The following is a 19,372-nucleotide window of genomic DNA, read 5'->3' on the forward strand; positions in this document are numbered from 1 at the left end:
TTTTTTTTTTTCCTTCCCCTCCCCCATAGGTTTCTGTTAAGTTTCTCAGGATCCACATAAGAGTGAAACCATATGGTATCTGTCTTTCTCTGTATGGCTTATTTCACTTAGCATCACACTCTCCAGTTCCATCCATGTTGCTACAAAGGGCCATATTTCATTCTTTCTCATTGCCACGTAGTACTCCATTGTGTATATAAACCCCAATTTCTTCATCAGTTGATGGACATTTAGGTTCTTTCCATAATTTGGCTATTGTTGAAGTCGGATGCTTAACCGACTGAGCCACCCAGGCGCCCCGCAAGGTGGCTATTCTTATATCCTAGGGTTTCAAAAGAGTTGGCTAGAACCACACCCTTCCTCTCCTGACTCTCTGAGCTCTCTTAACATCCATACTCATCTTCTTTCCCATGTAGGTCACCTAAGAAGTTCATGGAATATTTTGCATCCAAAATTATCAGAAAGATAAAATTTGAAATCATAACTGTGGACTGGTTATAATGTCTATATTTCTAATCTTGAGCCATCAGTCTGTCAATAGGTTGTCATGCATTCATGGATACAGCCCTCATGATTTTCCCTATCCTTAGCCACTTGAGGATTGACTCCTAGGAGAGAAAGCTGACCAGAATTTGAGCCCCGCAAGTCTCAGGATGACTTTCTAACCTTGTCTGGCTGATACATCTCTACTGTCTCATAGCCCATGTCCCGCTGGGTTGGTTCTGTTCTTCATACCTTTGTACTTAAGTCTGAAAGCCTATGTATTATGCAGTTTCCTTGGGCCAAGACTTGTAGATGAGGAATTCACTTCTCTAACCAACCCCAAAATGTATTCACCTACTCCAAATAGGCTGTCTTTAGAAACTCACTCATGGAGGTCCCATTCTGCCACCAACTGTTAAATCCTTTCCTCTGTGCCAATGCCTGGGAAAAGAAAAACTTTTTACTTTGACATGTCACTGTCATACACCATTGTCCATGACATGTCACTTCTAATTGCCAAGCCAGAATCATGAATATTTACCTGTGTTTGTTGTTGTTGTTTTTTCTCCTAGGATTTGTGCGTCTAGCTGGTGGGGATGGACCCTGCTCAGGGCAGGTAGAAGTGCATTCTGGAAAAGACTGGACTCTAGTATCTGATGGGAACTTTACATTCCTCACTGCCCAGATCATCTGTGCAGAGCTGGGGTGTGGCAAAGCTGTGTCTTTCCTGGGAGATGTATCCTTCAGGGAGTCAGATAGACAAGTGTGGCCTGAAGAATTCCAGTGTAAGGGGGATGAACCTGAGCTCCGCTTCTGCCCTAGAGTGTGCTGTCCAGGAGGTGCTTGCCACCGTAGGGCTGTTCAAGTTTCCTGTTCAGGTGAGATGCAGAGCAGGACTTCAACCTTGCTGCATACTCTGCTGGGGTAAGAAAAACATGAGATCTCACCGAAACCCTGTCTTCTCTTACTAGCATACACAGAAGTCCGGCTCATGAAAAATGGCACCTCTCAGTGTGAGGGACAAGTGGAGATGAATATTTCTGGACATTGGAAAGCCCTCTGTGCCTCACACTGGAATATGGCAAATGCCAATGTTGTTTGTCAACAGCTTGGCTGTGGAGTTGCTATCTCTGCTCCAAAAGGAGCATACTTTGTGGAAGGAGGTGATCAGATTTGGAAAGCTCGATTTCACTGCTCGGGGGCTGAGTCTTTCTTGTGGAATTGTCCTATGACTGCCCTGGGCATTCCTGATTGTGCTCATGGAAACACAGCCTCTGTGATCTGCTCAGGTAAGAGAGAGGGAAGGGCTAACTGCTACTCAGGATGCTTTTTGAGTGAAATGTCCCTATGAGCAAAGAGTGTGGAAAAATTGTTTTAAAAGTGAGAAAATCCATGATAAAATATGGTTCTTTTCATTGCTATTTGCCTTTAGGTCAAGGCAAGGAATTTAAGAGGGGTATCTGTTAAAATTAACACGCTGTTGGGACGCCTGGGTGGCTCAGTCGATTGAGTGTTTGACTTTCGCTCAGGTCATGATCTCGAAGTTCGCTGGTTCGAGCCTCATTGGTCTCTGTGCCAAAAGCGTGGAGCCTGCTTCAGATTCTCTCTTCCCCTCTCTCTCTGCTTTCCCTGCTAGTGCGCTGTCTCTCTCTCTCTCAAAAAATAAACATTAAAAAAAATTAAATTAGCACTATTATTTAAATACATCTGAGTATTTACAGAGAAAGTATGTTAAGTAGTAAGTGTGTAGCTCGATGAGTCACAATAACATGAACGCCGTGTAACCCCAACCCAGATCAACAAAGAGATCATTAGCACCCCAAAAGCCACATTCATACCCTACCAATCACTATCCCTGCCCTCCTGCTTGAAGAAAACCAGTCCCCTAACTTCTATGCTATAGGATAGTTTTTTCTATTTTGAGCCTCATATAAAATCATATAGTATGTTTCATTTTGTGTCTAACTTCTTTGATTCCATACTATGTTTGTGATTCATGCATGAGTTATTTATAGCAGTGCTTCCTTCATTTTTTATTGTCAAGCGTTCCATTGATTGACCATGTGACCAGGTATTGATCCATCAACTGATGGTGGAGTTTTGATCTATTTCCAGTTCTTAATTATTGCAAATAGTGATGTTACAGCTAATTGTGACAGTGACTTGTGGTGCAAATATGTGTGTATTTATTTTGGGTGTTTAGCTCTTGTCTTTTTATTTTTGCTCTTTTAATGGTGTTTATTGATAAGCCAAGTTCTTAACTTTAACAAGGTTTAGTGTGTCAACTTTTTTTTTTGGCACACGATGCTTCTTATATCCTTTTATTAAATTTTTTTTAAAATGTTCATTTATTTTGAGAGAGAGAGACAGAGTGTGAGCGGTAGAGAGGCAGAGAGAGAGGGAGACACAGGATCCGAAGCAGGTGCCAGGCTCTGAAGCTCTCAGCACAGAGCCTGATGTGGGGCTCGAATTCATGAACCATGAGATCATGACCTGAGCTGAAGTCGGATGCTTAACCGCCTGAGCTACCCAGGTGCCCCTTCTTATGTCCTTTTAAAGAGAACTTTAAAGATCCTGAAGATATTCCTCTATGGTATTTATAGAAGTTTAGTTACCTTTATTTCACATATAATTGTATGGTCCTAGAATTGATTTTCATGTGTGATAGGGGTCAAATTTCATATTTTTATCAGGATACCCAACAGACTCAGACTCCTTCCCTGAAAAGACACTTTTCCCCATTGCAGCGCCTCCTTTGTCATAATGAGTCTATGCATGTCTGAGTCTTTTTCTGGACTCCATTCTCTTCTATTGTATCCTTGTTTATTCTGGCATTAATGCCCCCATTCCATAACTATTGTAACTTTGTAGTATGTTTTGATAAGTGGTAAAGTTACTCCTTTAACTTCATTGTTTTTCTTCTCAAGTGTGTGGATCATTTGTGGTCTTTTCCATATATATTTTATTTTAAAAAATGTTTATTTTTGAGAGAGAGAGAGAGAGAGGGCATGAATAAGTAGGGGAGGGGCAGAGAGAGAGACAGACAGACAGAGAGAGTGAGCAGGGGGTGGGAGAGAGAATCCCAAGCAGGCTCCACGCTCATTATGGAGCTCAATGGGTGGCTTGATCTCATGAACCGTGAGATCATGACCTGAGCCAAAATCAACAGTTGGACACTCAACCAACTGAACCATCCAGGAGTCCCTTCCATATAAACTTTTAAAATTAGCTTGTCATTTTCCACCAAAAAATAGCTTGATGATCGAGTCCAACATGGTGACATGTGAAGTTGCTAAACTCACCACCTCCCACGTATACATTTTTCCAATTCTCATAAATGAGGTAGGAGTTATCCTCTCTCTTTTTAATTATTTGGAAGATTGAGTGTTAATTCTTTTTTTCCGATGTATTAAACTTTTTAGTTTTAAATGAACACAAACTTACAGAAAAGTTGCAAGAACCATAAATGTAAAAATCTGGGACATTGGAAGAAAGGTGAATTACAGACCATTTCTCTATAGGGATGCAGAATTCATGAAGAAAATGTTAGCAAGTTGAATCCAGAGATGTACAAAAATGAATGCACCACAAGCAAACAGAGTTTTCCCAGAAATGCAAAGTTAGTGTAAAATATACCAATTAACAAAACTAAACAAAAAAGGAACCATGTAATCGTTTCATCAGATGTGGAAAAGGCATTTGGAAAGATTTGAGAACCATGCATGAGAACATCTCCTAGCATATTGAAAATAGAAGGAACTTTCTTCAGTCTACAAAGACCTCATTAAAAAAATCTGGTGAAAATGTCACACTTAATGGTGAAATATTGAAATATTTTTCCCTCAGATGAGAGAGATGATATTAATATCTATCACCATTGTTATCCAACAGTTTACTAAAGCACAAAAAATTTTTAAGTATAAGAATTAGAAAGGAAGAAACAAAAACAATTATTTATAGACTGCATGATTGCAAGAAAACCCAAGAGAATCTACAGTTAGATTATTAGAAGTTATAGTCTAACTATAACATTGCTAAGTACAAGCCCATGCACCAAATATATGCAAAAAATAATTTTCTTAATAAATAGTATCAATAAGTAGAAAATAGATAAAAAGCTGTACTACTCACAAAAAGATCAAAACATAAAATACTGGGGAGAAAAGCTAATCAAAGACATAAAAGATCTTCAAGAGAAATTAAAGAAGATGTAAACAATGGACAGACACACCATATAAATGAGTTGAAAATACTAAATATTGTCAAAGTTGGTTGCCTCAAAATTCATCTGTAGATTAAATCCCACCTCAATCAAAATGTAATCATGTTTTTTTTAAGCAAAAATATTTTTAAATTTCAGCTTTCCTGCGGTGTCACTGACAAAATTGTAAGACATTTGAAAGGTACAATACGGTGACTGGATATGCATGTACATTGTGAGATGACTCCCCCATTCTAGTTAATTAATACAGCTTCGGCCTCACACATTTATCTTTTTGTGTGTGTGTGAGAACATTTAAGTTCAACTCTTATAGCAAATTTCAATTGTACAATATGGTGTTAGCAGCTGTCGTCACCGTGTTATGCATTAGACTCTCAGAACTTATTCATCTTATAACTGGAAGTCTGTACGTTTTTATAAAACTCTCCCTATTTCCTTCACCCCACGCCCCCTGGCAACAGCTTTTCTATTCCATATTTCTATGATTTTGATTGTTTTTAGATTCCACATAAAAATGATATCATGCACTACCCATCTTTTTCTTTCCGACTTATTCCATTTAGCATAATGCCGTCACTATCCATCCCTGGTGTCTTAAATGACAGAATTTCCTTCTTTCTCATGGTTGAATAATATTACATTATATATAGGACACATCTTCTTTATCCTTTCATCTCTTGATCAATTAGCATTGTTATAATTCTATTATCTAGTTCACAAGCCTTATTTAGAATTTCACAACTGTCCCAAATGCATACTTCGCGGCAAAAAAAGAGGTGAGGCAATATGCTACATTCAGTTGTCATACCCCTTAGTCTTCTCTAATAAAGGACACTTCCTGAATCTCACTTTGTATTTCATGACATTGACTTATTTTTTAGAGAGACAGAGCATGAGCAGGGTGGAGGGGCAGAAGGAAAGCGAGAGTCTTTTAAGCAGGTTCCATGCTCAGCATGGAGCGCAAAACGAGGCTCGATCCCATGTACTGTGAGATCGTGACCCGAGTCGAAATCAAGGGTCAGACGCTCAACCGACTGAGTCACCCAGGTGCCCCATGACATTGACATTTTTTAAAGAATACGAGCCAGTTATTATGTAGAATCTCCTTCCAATTTGAGTTGTGGCCATAGTCAGGAGAATGAAATCTTGTACAAGCATGGTAAATTGATATTAGATTCCATCCTGCATGAGTGCAAATTGGATTTGTCTTTTTTCAAAGTAGAGATTATTTTACCATGTTGACAGTGATTTAAAAATATTAAGATATTTGATGTTAGTGGTAGGTATGGGGCAGTAGAAAAATATAGTTTAGTAGAAGAGCAAAAGACTACAAAATTCCTGGAAGATAATTTGGCAATATATATCTCAGTATATCCTATACATCTTTTAGATGCATTTTTTTAAATAAAATTTTTAAAAAGTTTATTTATTTTTGATGGGGGATGGCAGGGACAGAGAGAGGAAGAGAGAGAATCCCAAGCAGGATCCATGCTGTCAGTGCAGACCCCGATGTGGGTCTTGATCTCATGAAGTAAGATCATGACCTGAGCTGAAATCAAGAGTCAGACGCGTAACCAACTGAGCCACCCGGGCGCCCCCACAAACATTTCATTCGTGGTAATTTAAACTCCTTGTCAGGTAACTCCAACAACCGGATACCCTGTACATTTCTTTCCAATGCCTCTTTTATCCTCCTGGATTTTTGTCAAATCTCTTCTCTTTTATTCCCGGTTATTATTATTTTTAGATTTTAATTTTTTAATGTAATCTCTACCCCAGCGTGGGGCTCCAACTCATGACCCCAAGATCAAGAGTCTCATGCTCTACCGGCTGAACCAGCCAGGTGCCCCTCTGCCTGGGCATTTTTGATTGGCAGACATCATAGATGAAACATTATAGAAATCCTTCAGAAAGGAGTTTACTTTGCTTCCTCCTGGCACCTGTTTATGGCCAGATCACCTTATCTAAAGGAACTGCATAATTAGATGCTGTGCATCTGTCCTTGTGAGGAATAGTCTACTTTTAGTTCAGTTTTCTTTCTATGGTTCAAGGGCTCTGGTTAATAGGGTGCCTCCTCCTTGGCTGACCCTCAACTATTCTTTTATTCCCAGAGCCCTGTGAGTCTGGCAAAACCTGTGCTGAACCTTTCCGCATCTTCGCTAGAGTCTTGGAATTGACAAAGGCCTCGAGGGGAAGTGGTTCACCTCTGGCCGTCTTTTCTCTTAGAGCTTGGCTCCCCAAATTCTCACTGCCTTGGTAGATCTTCAACGCTTTCAAGCAGTACTGATATATTGCCACTTATTTTTTTTTTAAGTTTATTTATTATGAGTGAGAGAGAGAGAGAGAGAGAGAGAGAGACAGCATGAGTGGGGGAGGGGCCGAGAGAGAGGAGAGAGAATCCCAAGGAGGCTCAGTGCTGCCAGCGCAGAGCCCAATGAGGGGCTTGAACCCGTCAACAGTGAGATCATGACCTCAGCCAAAACCTAAGGGTAGGACATTTAACTGATTGAGCCACCCAGGTGCCCCGATACATTCCCACATTTTACAATTCATGCTTAGTTCCTCACTTGGCTTGAAAGACAAATCTTGGCCTTGTCAGAAGCAGGAAGTGAATTCTACCATTATGATAACATTAGTAACAGCTTTCATCTCAGACCCCGGCCCCAGGTTCCATATTTAGTTTAAGTCAGCTTCCTGTTCTCCAACCCTAGTAACCCTCTGACCTTGCTGTTTCCGCAGGAAACCAGACCCAGGTACTGCCCCAGTGCGACGACTCTGTGTCTGAGCCGGCGGCCTCTGCGGGCTCACGGGAGAGTGCTCCCAACTGCTCAGGTGAGGGGGTCCCACCGGACCAGAAAGCCCTTCCCGTTTCCTGTTCGATGCCCCAGTGGCCTGATTCTCCCCTCAGATCACAGACAGCTCCGCCTGGTGGACGGAGGTGGTCCCTGCGCTGGCAGAGTGGAGATTCGCTACCGGGACTCCTGGGGCACCGTCTGTGATGACAGCTGGGACCTGAACGACGCCCACGTGGTGTGCAGACAGCTGGGCTGCGGCGAGGCCCTCAATGCCACGGTCTCCGCTCACTTCGGGGCGGGATCAGACTCCATCTGGCTGGACGACGTGAACTGCACAGGAAAGGAGTCTCACATTTGGAAGTGCCCCGCCCGGGGCTGGGGGCAGCATGACTGCAGGCACAAGGAAGACGCCGGGGTCATCTGCTCAGGTCCTCCCGCACCCCGTCTGCAGGTTGGGCGAGGAGGTGGGGGGCCCTGCAGGAGGGGAGGCTGAGCCCTGAGGGGGTGTTGCTGAAAGGGCCAGAGGAGAAGAAAGCTTCCTGCCCCAGTGCCGGGCTTTCTAGCAGATGTGGAGCTTAGATGCTTTCTTTTCCTCCTGTGGCAGCTGGGGTTGAGGTCCTTCCTTCTCAGCAAGACCTCCTGACAGCCATTTCCTACAGTTTCCATTCGAAAGCAGGGCCCGCTCTTGAGTTTTCCGTGGTGGCAAAGGCTTGAGGTCCCATTGCTGTTGAAATGCATGACCACACCGTTAGTGGTAGAAACCACACAAATTTATTAAATTAGAAAACAATTTTTTTTTAACATTTATTCATTTTTGAGAGTGAGAGAGACAGAGCGTGAGCGGGGGAGGGGCAAAGAGAGAGAGAGACACACACACACACACACACACACACACACACAGAATCCAAGCAGGCTCCAGGCTCCGAGCTGCCAGCACAGGGCCCGACGCGGGGCTCGAACTCACAGACTGCGAGATCATGACCTGAGCCGAAGTCGGACGCTCAACCGAGTGAGCCACCCAGGCGCCCCACAAATTTACGAATTTAGAGTTTTGTTTGTTAGAAGTCTACCTAGGGTCTCGCTGGGCTCCAACCAACGTGTCAGCAGGGCAGCATTCTTTCTGGAGGCTCTAGGGGAGATCCCTTTTCTCCATTCTTGCTAGTTTCTTAAGGCCGTGTGCATTCCCTGGCTGGTAGTTAGCTCCCTCTCTTTTTCTTCAGGCTGACCACGTTGCTCCCTCTGAGCATTCTTCCCATTCTTCCATAGCCACGTTTCCCTCTGACTGAAGCTGGAAAAGCCTTCCCGGTTTTAAGGATGTGATTGGATTTGGGCTCACCTGCTTAACCCACACTATCCCACTATGGTTATATTCCACATATCCCATTATGGTTAATGTCACCGTCCCAAGGTCCTTAACTTGATCACATCTGCGAAGTCTCTTTTGCCATGTAAGGTACCAGATTTACACAACACCTTTGAGGGGGCGTTATTCTGCCAGCATCCCACTTTCCACCCTCTCTTTCCCAGACTCTGTTAGAAGTTTTGTCAAGAAGCAGGATTCAGCTTGCCCTCCGTGGAGAGTGCCCTCTCTGTTCATAGTCCATTACGTCATTGCGGTGGAAATAGAAAGACAGACACAAACAGACAAAAGCAGGTAGAAGGGAGACAGATTTCAGCCTTGTCATCCCGTGGGTGCTTCCTCAGCAGAGTCAGCGATGAACGTTCACCATCTCTGGCATGGAGAGAAAAAAAAAAAAATCAAGAGCATTTGAGTGGAATGTTTACTGTGGACTGTTTCCCCCTCTCTCTCCTTTCGATGTAGACTTCCTGAACCTCAGGATGGTGAGCGAGGACCAGGAGTGTGCCGGGTGGCTGGAAGTTTTCTACAACGGGACCTGGGGCAGTGTCTGCCACAGCCCCATGACACCCATGACCTTGTCCATCATCTGTAGACAGCTTGGCTGTGGAGACAGTGGGACCCTCGACTCTTCCGTAGTTCCCAGGGAGGGTTCTAGGCTTCGGTGGGTGGATCAAATCCAGTGTCGGAAAACCGATTTCTCTCTCTGGCAATGTCCTTCTGGCCCGTGGAAACACAGATCATGCTCTGCAAAAGAGGAAGCTTATATCTCGTGTGCAGGTAACTTACTGTTTCTATGTGTCCGTCCCAGTCCTGCAGGATGTTGTTAGTGAGATTTTATGTCTTCGAATCTAAGGGATGGGTTCAGTATGAGACTACAAAATGAAGTTTGGATGATGATTTGATTCACATGTTCCAATGTTGTTTTGAAGGAAAAAATAAGGAAACCTGTGCCAATAGGAGTTTACATGAAAGGTACCAGAGAGAATAAGTAATACCCTGATAAACTTTCTAAGCAATTGCTAATTAATTAGGAACAGTTAATTAGGAATAGCCCGACAGGTTAAAGTAAAATCAATCCTGATTGTTTTTCTTTTTTTTAAGAGAGAGAGAGAGAAAATGGGTGTGTGTGCCCGTGTGAGTGGGAGAAGGGCAGAGGGAGAGGGAAGAGAATCTTAAGCAAGCTCCATGCTAAGCCCCGACTCGGGCCTCTATCCCACAACTGTGAGATCATGACCTGAGCCGAAATCAAGAATTGGATGCTTAAACTACTGAGCCATCCAGACATTTCCTGATTGTTTCTTGAGCTGATGGTATTTTACTCTGGAATGCACTGACACCAGTCAGACTAGTTTCTCAGTCAGTCTGTTGGTAGAGAGTAATTGAGTGCCTTGTAGGCACAAATTTATGCTGCGTGCAGGAGGGTGGAGAAGAGAAGAAAATGTAGTCTCCGCCATCACGGAGCTTACAATCCAGCGTTGAAAACTCTTGTTCGACAGAAATTTCATGAAGAGCTAGAAAGTGCCATGGAAGTGTGGAATTGGGGTAAGGGAAGAACTCATACTTAGGTGGAAACCTGAAGGCTGAGTAAGAGTATCTCAAAGGAAGAAAGTGGAGAGATCACTTGGGCCAGTGTAGGTACTGAGGTGGGAGGAAACATGGTGTCTTTGAGGCACTGAGAAAAATCCCATCAGGACCAGAGCAGAAAAGAGGGAGGGAGAGCGGTACAGGGTGACCTTGGAGAGCGGTACGGAACCAGAGACCTCTGTGAGGCAGGGCCCAGGAAGACATTCCTGTTTGAGAGGAATTTGCTTATCTTCTTGGCTGCTGCATCCTGGGGAACTGAGAGGTCAGTGACCTCATGCCCCCATGTCTTTCTGCTTGAATTTAGCTCTTCTCAGAGGCCGTAGGATCCCAGTCTTCATGGCTGATCCTGTATCCTCTGGGCCTTTCATTGACTACCATGTACTCAATCTGTCCCCTTCATCCCGCTCCCCCGAAATGTTCTGCAGAGCCTGCTGGAATTTGGAGCCCGACATCTTCAAACTCCCTTATGCCCTCAATGTTCCCTTCACTTTCACGTTGTGATCAAAACCCGACTTTTCCCTGGGAACACTGATTTGCCTGTCACCTGGAGGCTCTTTGTTTCTCTCTCAAAACACTCTTTTCTCTGAGCTGGGACTTGGAGGAGGTATGCTCCTGGCTCGCAGGTGTCACTTTCAACAACTCCTCTCCTGTCTGTCTTCTCAACACCCAACCGCTGGAAATTCACGGCACGAGACAACACCGCCCACTGCTCGCGCTTGTTGCTGTCATCATCCTAACCTTCTGGCCACTTCCCCTTGTCCACTGAAGACTGCAGCACCACGCTCACCAAGTTGTTCATCTCTGTCTTACTCCTGGAACCGGTGGGGGGGGGGGGAGTCCTTCAATGCCCTTAAACACAACCAAGACAGCACCCTGGCCTCACAGTTCGTTGACTTCCTCATTTCCAGGCGCCTTTCCTTCCAGCCTATCTCTGCCTATGCAAACACTACTGACCACCAATAACTGTATACCTGGAAATCTTGATTTCTGTATTCCAGTCTCTGGCCAGTGCCTCTTAAACTTACGGCTCCTAACCTAGAATGCTCCATTTCAAATCATGTCTCATCCTCCTGGAGATGCCCAGTCTTTCCCCCTACCATTTTTTCTTACTTTTCTAGTCTTCTCCATGTCTGCACATTTTTTTTTTCTTAGCCAAACGAGATAATATGATCCAGCATTGTAACCATTCGCCTTTAACTTATTCAACTCCCTCGCCTCCTCTTTGTCAACCTCACCTGGCAAACTCCAGATCTGGTTAGAGTACTCCTTGTCTGCACTTGACTAACGGAAAGGTGGGAAAATGGCCCACAGTCGTGGCGCCAGTCTACTTTGGAACTCACGGACAGTCTCTAGTGGGCATTCCCCAGTGTCCCCGGAGTCCTCCAATATGTGGGCTTGCCCTACCTTTAAAATTATATTTTACATGCTTTCTGCTCTCCACACGTTGTCAACACCTGGATCCCCACCATCTGTTCTCAAGTCATGATCTTGCCTCTTACCTCGCTAAGAAATTAGAACAGTCAGCTGTGCACCCCTCATCTCCCTTTTACCAAATCTACTCACTTGTGGTCTCTGTGCGCACTCTCTGCTTGCTTGGCTTCCTGGCTCAGCGGCCTCCGTCCTTACCTTAGGCCAGGTCTTCTGCTCCGGCTGTGGGGCCTGATGGCACTTGTCAAAGTCTTCACTTCCGTGATGCCCTCTTCCTGGTACCATCAACTTCCTCCCTGTCTCCTGGTTTATTCTCATCAATGTATATATGGGCTTGAGTATCTCACATCTTGAAAAATACCTGCGGAGTTTTCCTTGACTCCAGTTCCCTTCCTAGCTGCTGCCCATCCCTCTTCTCGCCCCTCCTCAGCCAAGTTTCTAAAAGGACAGTCAGTGGGGCGCCTGGGTGGCTCAGTCGGTTGAGCGCCTGACTTCGGCTCAGGTCAGGATCTCACGGACCGTGAGTTCGAGCCCCGCGTCGGGCTCTGGGCTGACAGCTCGGAGCCTGGAGCCCGCTTCAGATTCTGTGGCTCCCTCTGTCTGCCCCTCCGCTGCTTGCAGTCTGTCTCTCGCATTGTCTCAAAAGTAAATAAACATTAAAAAAAATGTAAAAGGACGGTCAGTAATCACTCATTGTCTTCACAGTTTTCTGTCTTTTACTGGTCTGAACTCATCCCCATTAAGTGGTAGGGTCCACCATTCCTCCGAGTTGGTAAGGTAATGAAATGTAGCAAACTTTTCTGTCTTCATTACTCATGACCGTTTGGCAGCATTCAACAGGCTGACTTCTCTTTCCTTCTCATTTAAAAAAAGAATTTTTTTCCTTAACGTTTATTTATTACTGAGAGAGAGAGAGAGACAGAGCACGAGCAGGGGAGGGGCAGAGAGAGGAGGAGACACAGAATCTGAAGCAGGCTTCAGGCTCCAAGCTGTCAGCACAGAGCCCGATGCGGGGCTCGAACTCACAAACCGTGAGATCATGACCTGAGCCAAAGTCGGACGCTCCACTGACTGAGTCACCCAGGCGCCCCTCTTTCCTTCTCGTTTTTAACCCCTCCTGACAGTCACTCTACCTCATTGATCGTTGTTCCAATTCTGCCTCATTGCTGTTCTTATGCTTACAGAGTTGTAACTCCTGTGCTCAGCCTCTAGATCTTGGAGACTCTCAGGGCTCAGTATCAGACTGTCTATCCTTCTTAGCTATACTCCCTCCTTAAGGCCCATGGCCCAAACAGCATCTCTGCACTAACAATTTTCAAATATATACCATCACAGCTGATCTCTGTCCTTAATACAAACTCATATAGTCCTTTGGTACCTGACATCTCCACTTGAGTATCAGCGGGCTGCTCAAATTTAGTCTAAAGCAGAATATTTGAATCCACCTTCTCAATTCCTGCTCCTGATTTTTCCTCCCCACCGTATTCCCCATTTCAGTTAACATTACTACGATTACTCAGTTACTTAGGCTCAATATATAGGAGTCAGCCTTAATTTCTCTACTTCCCTCACCCTCTACTTCCCATATGATAGCAAGTTCTGCTGACTCTGCCCGTAAATATATCCTCAGTGCTTCTATACCTTCCATTGTCACTATCATCTTAGTGCCTTATCATCTGTCAGAGAGAAGTTTAAAAAATTAGCGTTTATCCTGTCTCTTGCTTATAAACCTCCAGGGGCTTCATGTTCAACTTAAGGTAAAACTCAGAGTTCTTATACTGATTGACAAAGCTATATATGATCTGTTCCCTACCCATCACTCAGTCTTTTTCTGGGAACACTCTTCCACTCAGTCGGTACACATATTGACTCTCTTTGTGTCCCTGAAATAGCCAGGCCTGCAGGAAGTAAGGGAAGGCAGGCTGGCCATCCTTTAATGCCTCGGTATTCTTTTACCAGGCAGATGGCACTGTTCATCCTAAGACCTCGCACTAGCTGTTCTCTCTGCTTTGCTTACTTGTCAGCTTCTCATCATTCAGTTTTTAAAAAATGTTTATTCATTTTTGAGAGACGGAGACAGAGTGTGAGCAGGGGAGGGGCAGAGAGAGAGGGAGACACAGAATGCGAAGCAGGCGCCAGGCTGTCAGTGCAGAGCCCAATGCGGGGCTCAAGCCCACGAACTGTGAGATCATGACCTCAGCCATCCAGGTGCCCCTCCTCATTCAGTTTTTACATTAAATGTCATTTCCTTGGTGAGACATCCCCTTCACAATTTAAGTGCTTTTACCTCTCCCAAAATTCTTTATGACCTACTTCTGATTGTGTGTGTGTGTGTGTGTGTGTGTGCGTGCGTGCGCATGTGTGTATGCACATGTCTGTATTTTATTTGTTGTGGAATGTGGAGAGTGATAGACAAGTAGACAGATAAAACAATTTCAGGCGGTGTTAAAGGCTATGATTTGGTCAACGTCTCAGTAACTCAGCCCATTAGATTAATTCCGAAGACTGTTATTGTCCCTTGCCACTTGGACCGAACCCAGGCCTTCAGATCATCTTGTTTGGGGGCAAGATCGCTCCCAGCTGTCCCTGACCTAGAGCTTCCCCATTGTCTGCTTCTGCAGGAATGAGACCCAGGAGCTGTGCAGCAGCTGCCCCCTGCACAGGTACATCAGTCCCTCCTGCCTCCCCTGCTGGCTCCTGCCTTCCCACCAGGGGCGGTAACCGAAGGTGCTGCTGCCTTTTCAGACCAAGAGAAGCTCCGGCTCAGGGGAGGAGACACCGAGTGCTCAGGGCGAGTGGAGGTTTGGCACGATGGCTCCTGGGGCACGGTGTGTGATGACTCCTGGAGCCTGGCAGAGGCCGAGGTGGTGTGTCAGCAGCTGGGCTGTGGCTCTGCCCTGGATGCCCTGCAGAGGGCGGCATTTGGCCCGGGAAATGGGAGCATCTGGCTGGATGAGGTGAAGTGCAGGGGCAGGGAGTCCTCCCTGTGGGATTGTGCTGCCAATCCCTGGGGACAGAGCGACTGCAAGCACGAGGAGGATGCTGGAGTGAGGTGCTCTGGTGAGCGGTTCCGGTTGAGCTGGGGCAGGGGTGGGCCAACGGGGTGGGCCAGGGTTGTCCTCGGAAGTTTGCATTCTGAAAGCATCGAGGTGCTGTGAGTCCCGGATGGAGGGGCGGGGGAGGACTCCACATTGATGTTGTGGTAATCGAGGGGTGATTTCAGGGACTAAGGTGGGGAAAATGGACGGCCCCGCACTCTGGCCAATTCCTGTACTGTTTTTCCCTCTAGGTGAAAGAAAAGCATTGCTGTCTACTATAGCAGGTACAGTGCCGCAGTATTCAGATTCTGGGGACTTGTTCTGTGGAATCTGACAGAATTAGCCAACTCAGAAAGAGAAAGATACTGAGGAGCCATTGGCTGGTGGGGAAGTCTTAGGGCATTTTCCTTGGGGAAGCTTTCCCTTCGTTGGCCCACTGCACCAGAAGTTTCTCTTGCCCTGGGGCCAAGGCAGGCTGGTTCCCGTGCTGCAGGATCTCAGGATTTCCCATTTGTCTGTTGAGTGTCACTGCTCAGAGGCAAGATGCCTATTCCAGGAGCTGTTTGATGCTCTGGTCTGGTGAAGCCCAAAGAAAGGGAGCTGCATTTGTGTGGCTTGGTGCTCAGAGGCTGCTGCAGCAGGGAAGCTCTCTGATAATCCTAGCGCTCCCTTGGACCTCACTGGAGTGGGGTTGAATTTATCTCAGGACAAGGCTTGGAGTGCCCACCAGGGTCGTGGTCAGTCCTGTTATGCCTGAGTCTGGGACTTCCTCATCCTGGGTACCTCTGGAAATGCTAAAGGAGTTTCCCGAGGCCCCTGCCCTTCTCCAAATTCTATTGGTTTTATTCTCTTTAGGGACCAGACCAGGCCCAAATCCTGTCCGTGGCATCTTCTCCCTGTCTGAGATGCTCTGCTTCATCCTGGGGGCCCTTCTCTTCCTGGTCCTCATGATCCTGGTAACTCAGCTGTACAGATGGAGAGCAGCGAGCAGAGGTGGGCTACAGGGGGTACTGGGTAACATGGAAAGTGTGTGGAAGCAGGAGGGGGGGCCAGGCGTGAGAGGGGGGGCGGGAAACCGTGTTTGAAAAACTCCAGCTGCTCTACGTTGAACTGTAAAGGCTGAATCTATAGAGGCTTTGAGGGTTGGAGTGTGAACCCTCGTAAGTCATGGCTTCTATGTGAGACAGGAAGGGATAGGAGCTGAGCTGTGGACACAGGGTAGGCAAGGGAGAAGGTGCAGATACGGTGCATGGGGTTGGAGACTATGAAGGCATCCTGGCAGCCCCGAGGGCTTCTCCACCTGTGAGCCCTGGGAAGAACGATTAGCCTGTTGGTTCAGGGATGAACTCAGGTGGCGATCTCTCACTTGCTGGTGGTTTGCTCAGCCTTATCCAGTTTCGAAGATGCTCTCGGTGAGGCTGTGTACGAGGAGATCGATCATCTTGTGACAATGAAGGAAGATCTGCTGGGCGGCACTGGTGTGTATCCCTACTTTGCTTTCCTGGGACTTCTGGTCCCTGCTGTCTGCGAGCCACGTCTTCTCAGAACGTGCCAGACCCCATATGTGCCCCAGGCTCACAGAAGCAGCCCCTCCAAAGGCTGCAGGATGGGCCCCTCCTGAGCCCCTGTGAACGCTGAGCCTTCTCTTTATTCTACGGGAGCCTCGCCCGCTCCAGCATTTCTTTTCAGCCTTACCACAGGTCCCACGGGCGTGAGAAGGCACGTTCTGCTTGTTTTGTGATGCTTGTCTCCACATTAGCGTCCCTGTCAGAGGACTCAGTGACTACCCTGTCATATTACACTGGGGATGGTGAGGAGGACAGTGACTTTAAATCTGCTCCAGATAGTACGGGGGGATCTGCCTTGGCTGGATATTAGGGGCAGGGGGCTTTCCCTCCTAGAGATGAGATCCAAGAGGGACCGTCTTCCTTTGACTAGGATTAGAGAGGTCTCTTCTCTCCTCCTTCTCTGGTTGCTCTGAACATGCCTCACGTTGAGGCCGGGCTCTCTGTGTTCAACACCATCCTCATTCAGTCACAACGCACACACATTGTTTTGAAAAATATCGTCTGGAAAGTGTAACTGACAAAATATTTAGTAATCCATTGGTGTAAGAGTTTCTCTGAAATATGTAGTTTTAATAAGGGAATATTGAGGTGTTTGGGTCATTTTTCTGGCTTACGGACACATCAGAGTGAAATATATGACCTTGGATGAGACCTGTTAAAACAGGGAGTGGGTAGTTAGTGCCTCTACTTTAGCAGCCTTCAGAATCTCTGCAGCAGAAGGATTTCAGATATTTCCTAGGCCAACCCATTTACTGTGGTTTCATCTGACCCCCTTGTCTGCTCTTAAAACCCCAGCTCAGGGGACTGACACTCCTGCTGAGGATTATGATAATGCTGAAGAGGTACCAGTGCCTGAGGCTCTTCCTGCCTCTTGGATGATGGAGGGGGACATGCCCCCCGAGGAGAATGGGATGATGGCTTCTCAGACAGGTGAGTGGGGTTAGCTGATCTCCTGTAATCTTTTGTCTCTGTCTTGGAAAGGGTGAATTTGAGATCCTCATTGCCCGCCCTTCCTACAGATTCAAAATTTGGATGACCTCATATCCTTCAACCATCTTCTTTTCTTTAGTGCTGGCACCTTCCTTGGGGAGGGAGGAATCACTCTGTGTTCTTGGTATCCGAGTCTCCATAACTTCGACTTTCATGTGCTTGCATTAAGACTTATAGATTAACTTACCAAATCCAAAAATAGAGCAACTGTTCTAATAACATTGTTGCACTGTCTCATATGTGAAAGGCATTTAGAGATTTAAGAAATATTGGAATACTGGAATTTGTGAGACATTTTGATCATTTGAGATGCTCTGTAATCATATGTTAGCCCTAATATGTACAAAGTCTATGATATATGGTGGCCTTGAATATTAAAGCCATGGTGGTGGAGTATAGAGACTGGATTTGTGGGCAGTTGTCTGTGGATAACTGGAGCCAATCTGCTCCAGACATTTCAATGGTCAAATGAAGACATTCATTCTCCAGAGAAGAGTATTTCTCCATCTGAAGGCCCATGTGATTCCTGGAGAGGTGGCATTTATGGAAGGAAGGATCCTGTGATTGTTTCTATGGGCATCTGGGGACACAAGAGCAGAGTGGAACATCCAGTGAGGACCTGAGATTTCTCCTAGGTCTCCTATCCTTTTCCTTCTGAATTCAGACCTGTACATTGTGAGAGGAGAAATTTTCATGTCCCTTCTTATGATTTTCACCATTCTTGGGCCATCCATTTGCTGAGAAACATGTCTTCAGAGAGCCCCTGTGTTGGCCGTAGATCTGTGATAACAGCATTTCCCAGATAAGCTGAGGCCCCAGAAACCCATATGGACTGGATTCTGATAGGATAACCTTGATATATTTTCGCTATAACTAATCTTAAATTGTCTGAGCTTCCTTGAGCATTACTGGGTCTCCAGGGATGCTTTGTCATCACCACTTACTTAACTTGCTTCCACCGTGGGGCACTGTCCTGTCACTTTGTCACAGTTCCAGTCAAACTTCTCTTTACTGTTTCAGGCTCTTCTCTGCAGTTCTCTGAAGAGGTAGCTGGTCCTGGGAAAGAAGATAGTCCCTGGCTGCTCCAGAGGGAAGAAGGTGACCCGGGGTATGATGACGTTGAACTAAATGCCCCTTGAACATCTACCATGGTTTTCATCTGATGTTGCATTAAAAATGAGATAAGGCCTCAGATATTCTAATTGCGTGTATTTCAATAGAGTAGTGCTGATCTATAATGGTATTATATGGAAATTACTTAAAACGAAATATTCTGAATAAAGTTCTTTTTGCTTTGATGATAATTTAGCAAGTTTCATGTTGATTCAGTTTCTCCCAAAGGAAATACAAGGTGAATAAACTGACCTGTTTTCTCACTTCCTCTATAGGCTACTCAAGGCATTACTTTGCCCAGGCTCTCAAATGTTCCAGGTCTCTCTTTCTTAGACAGGGGACTCTAAACTTGGTCCATACCCATACTCTCATTCTTACCAAGCCCAACCTATTATACTTAATTGATGGCTCTGGATGTTGTTGGGGGGCGGCGGTCCAACCTACACTCACTTTTGCCATCTTCATAATTTTTGGCAGGACATGGGGATTGGAAGATGCTCAAGGATTCTCCTGGTGCAATATACACGGCCATTTGCCATAGGAAAATGATGAATTCAATGATAGAATAAAGTATGCCCACCAAGATTATTATATTTTACTTCTGATGCATGATGTCAACAAAGCCCAAATAGAAAGCTGGCTACTATAAGTTTTCAGTTTCCCCTAACATGTTCACATAAGAAGTCATAATTTTTGAGAGATTTTACATTCAACCCAGGACCAAGGATTGAATTCTTTCAAATCTTGAACTCCATTGTAGGGAAGGTGGCGTTCTGCTAGATAAGGAGGAT

General features: G+C 45.6%; 1 protein-coding gene across 1 annotated transcript; it reads left to right on the plus strand.

Annotated features, from left to right (window-relative positions):
* Window positions 1-256: 256 nt before the first annotated feature.
* Window positions 257-18,772, plus strand: LOC101094355 (antigen WC1.1-like). The gene is made up of 12 exons (XM_045061324.1): window positions 257-1,361; window positions 1,455-1,772; window positions 7,445-7,537; window positions 7,614-7,928; window positions 9,323-9,637; window positions 14,494-14,535; window positions 14,618-14,932; window positions 15,162-15,194; window positions 15,766-15,903; window positions 16,296-16,388; window positions 17,274-17,408; window positions 18,489-18,772. Exons 1-12 carry the CDS (start codon window positions 1,013-1,015, stop codon window positions 18,605-18,607), a joined length of 2,265 nt encoding a protein of 754 aa, XP_044917259.1. The 5' UTR covers window positions 257-1,012; the 3' UTR covers window positions 18,608-18,772.
* Window positions 18,773-19,372: the final 600 nt, after the last annotated feature.

This window comes from Felis catus, chromosome B4 (genome assembly GCF_018350175.1).
Source record: "Felis catus isolate Fca126 chromosome B4, F.catus_Fca126_mat1.0, whole genome shotgun sequence".
NCBI classification, from domain to species: Eukaryota; Metazoa; Chordata; class Mammalia; order Carnivora; family Felidae; genus Felis; species Felis catus.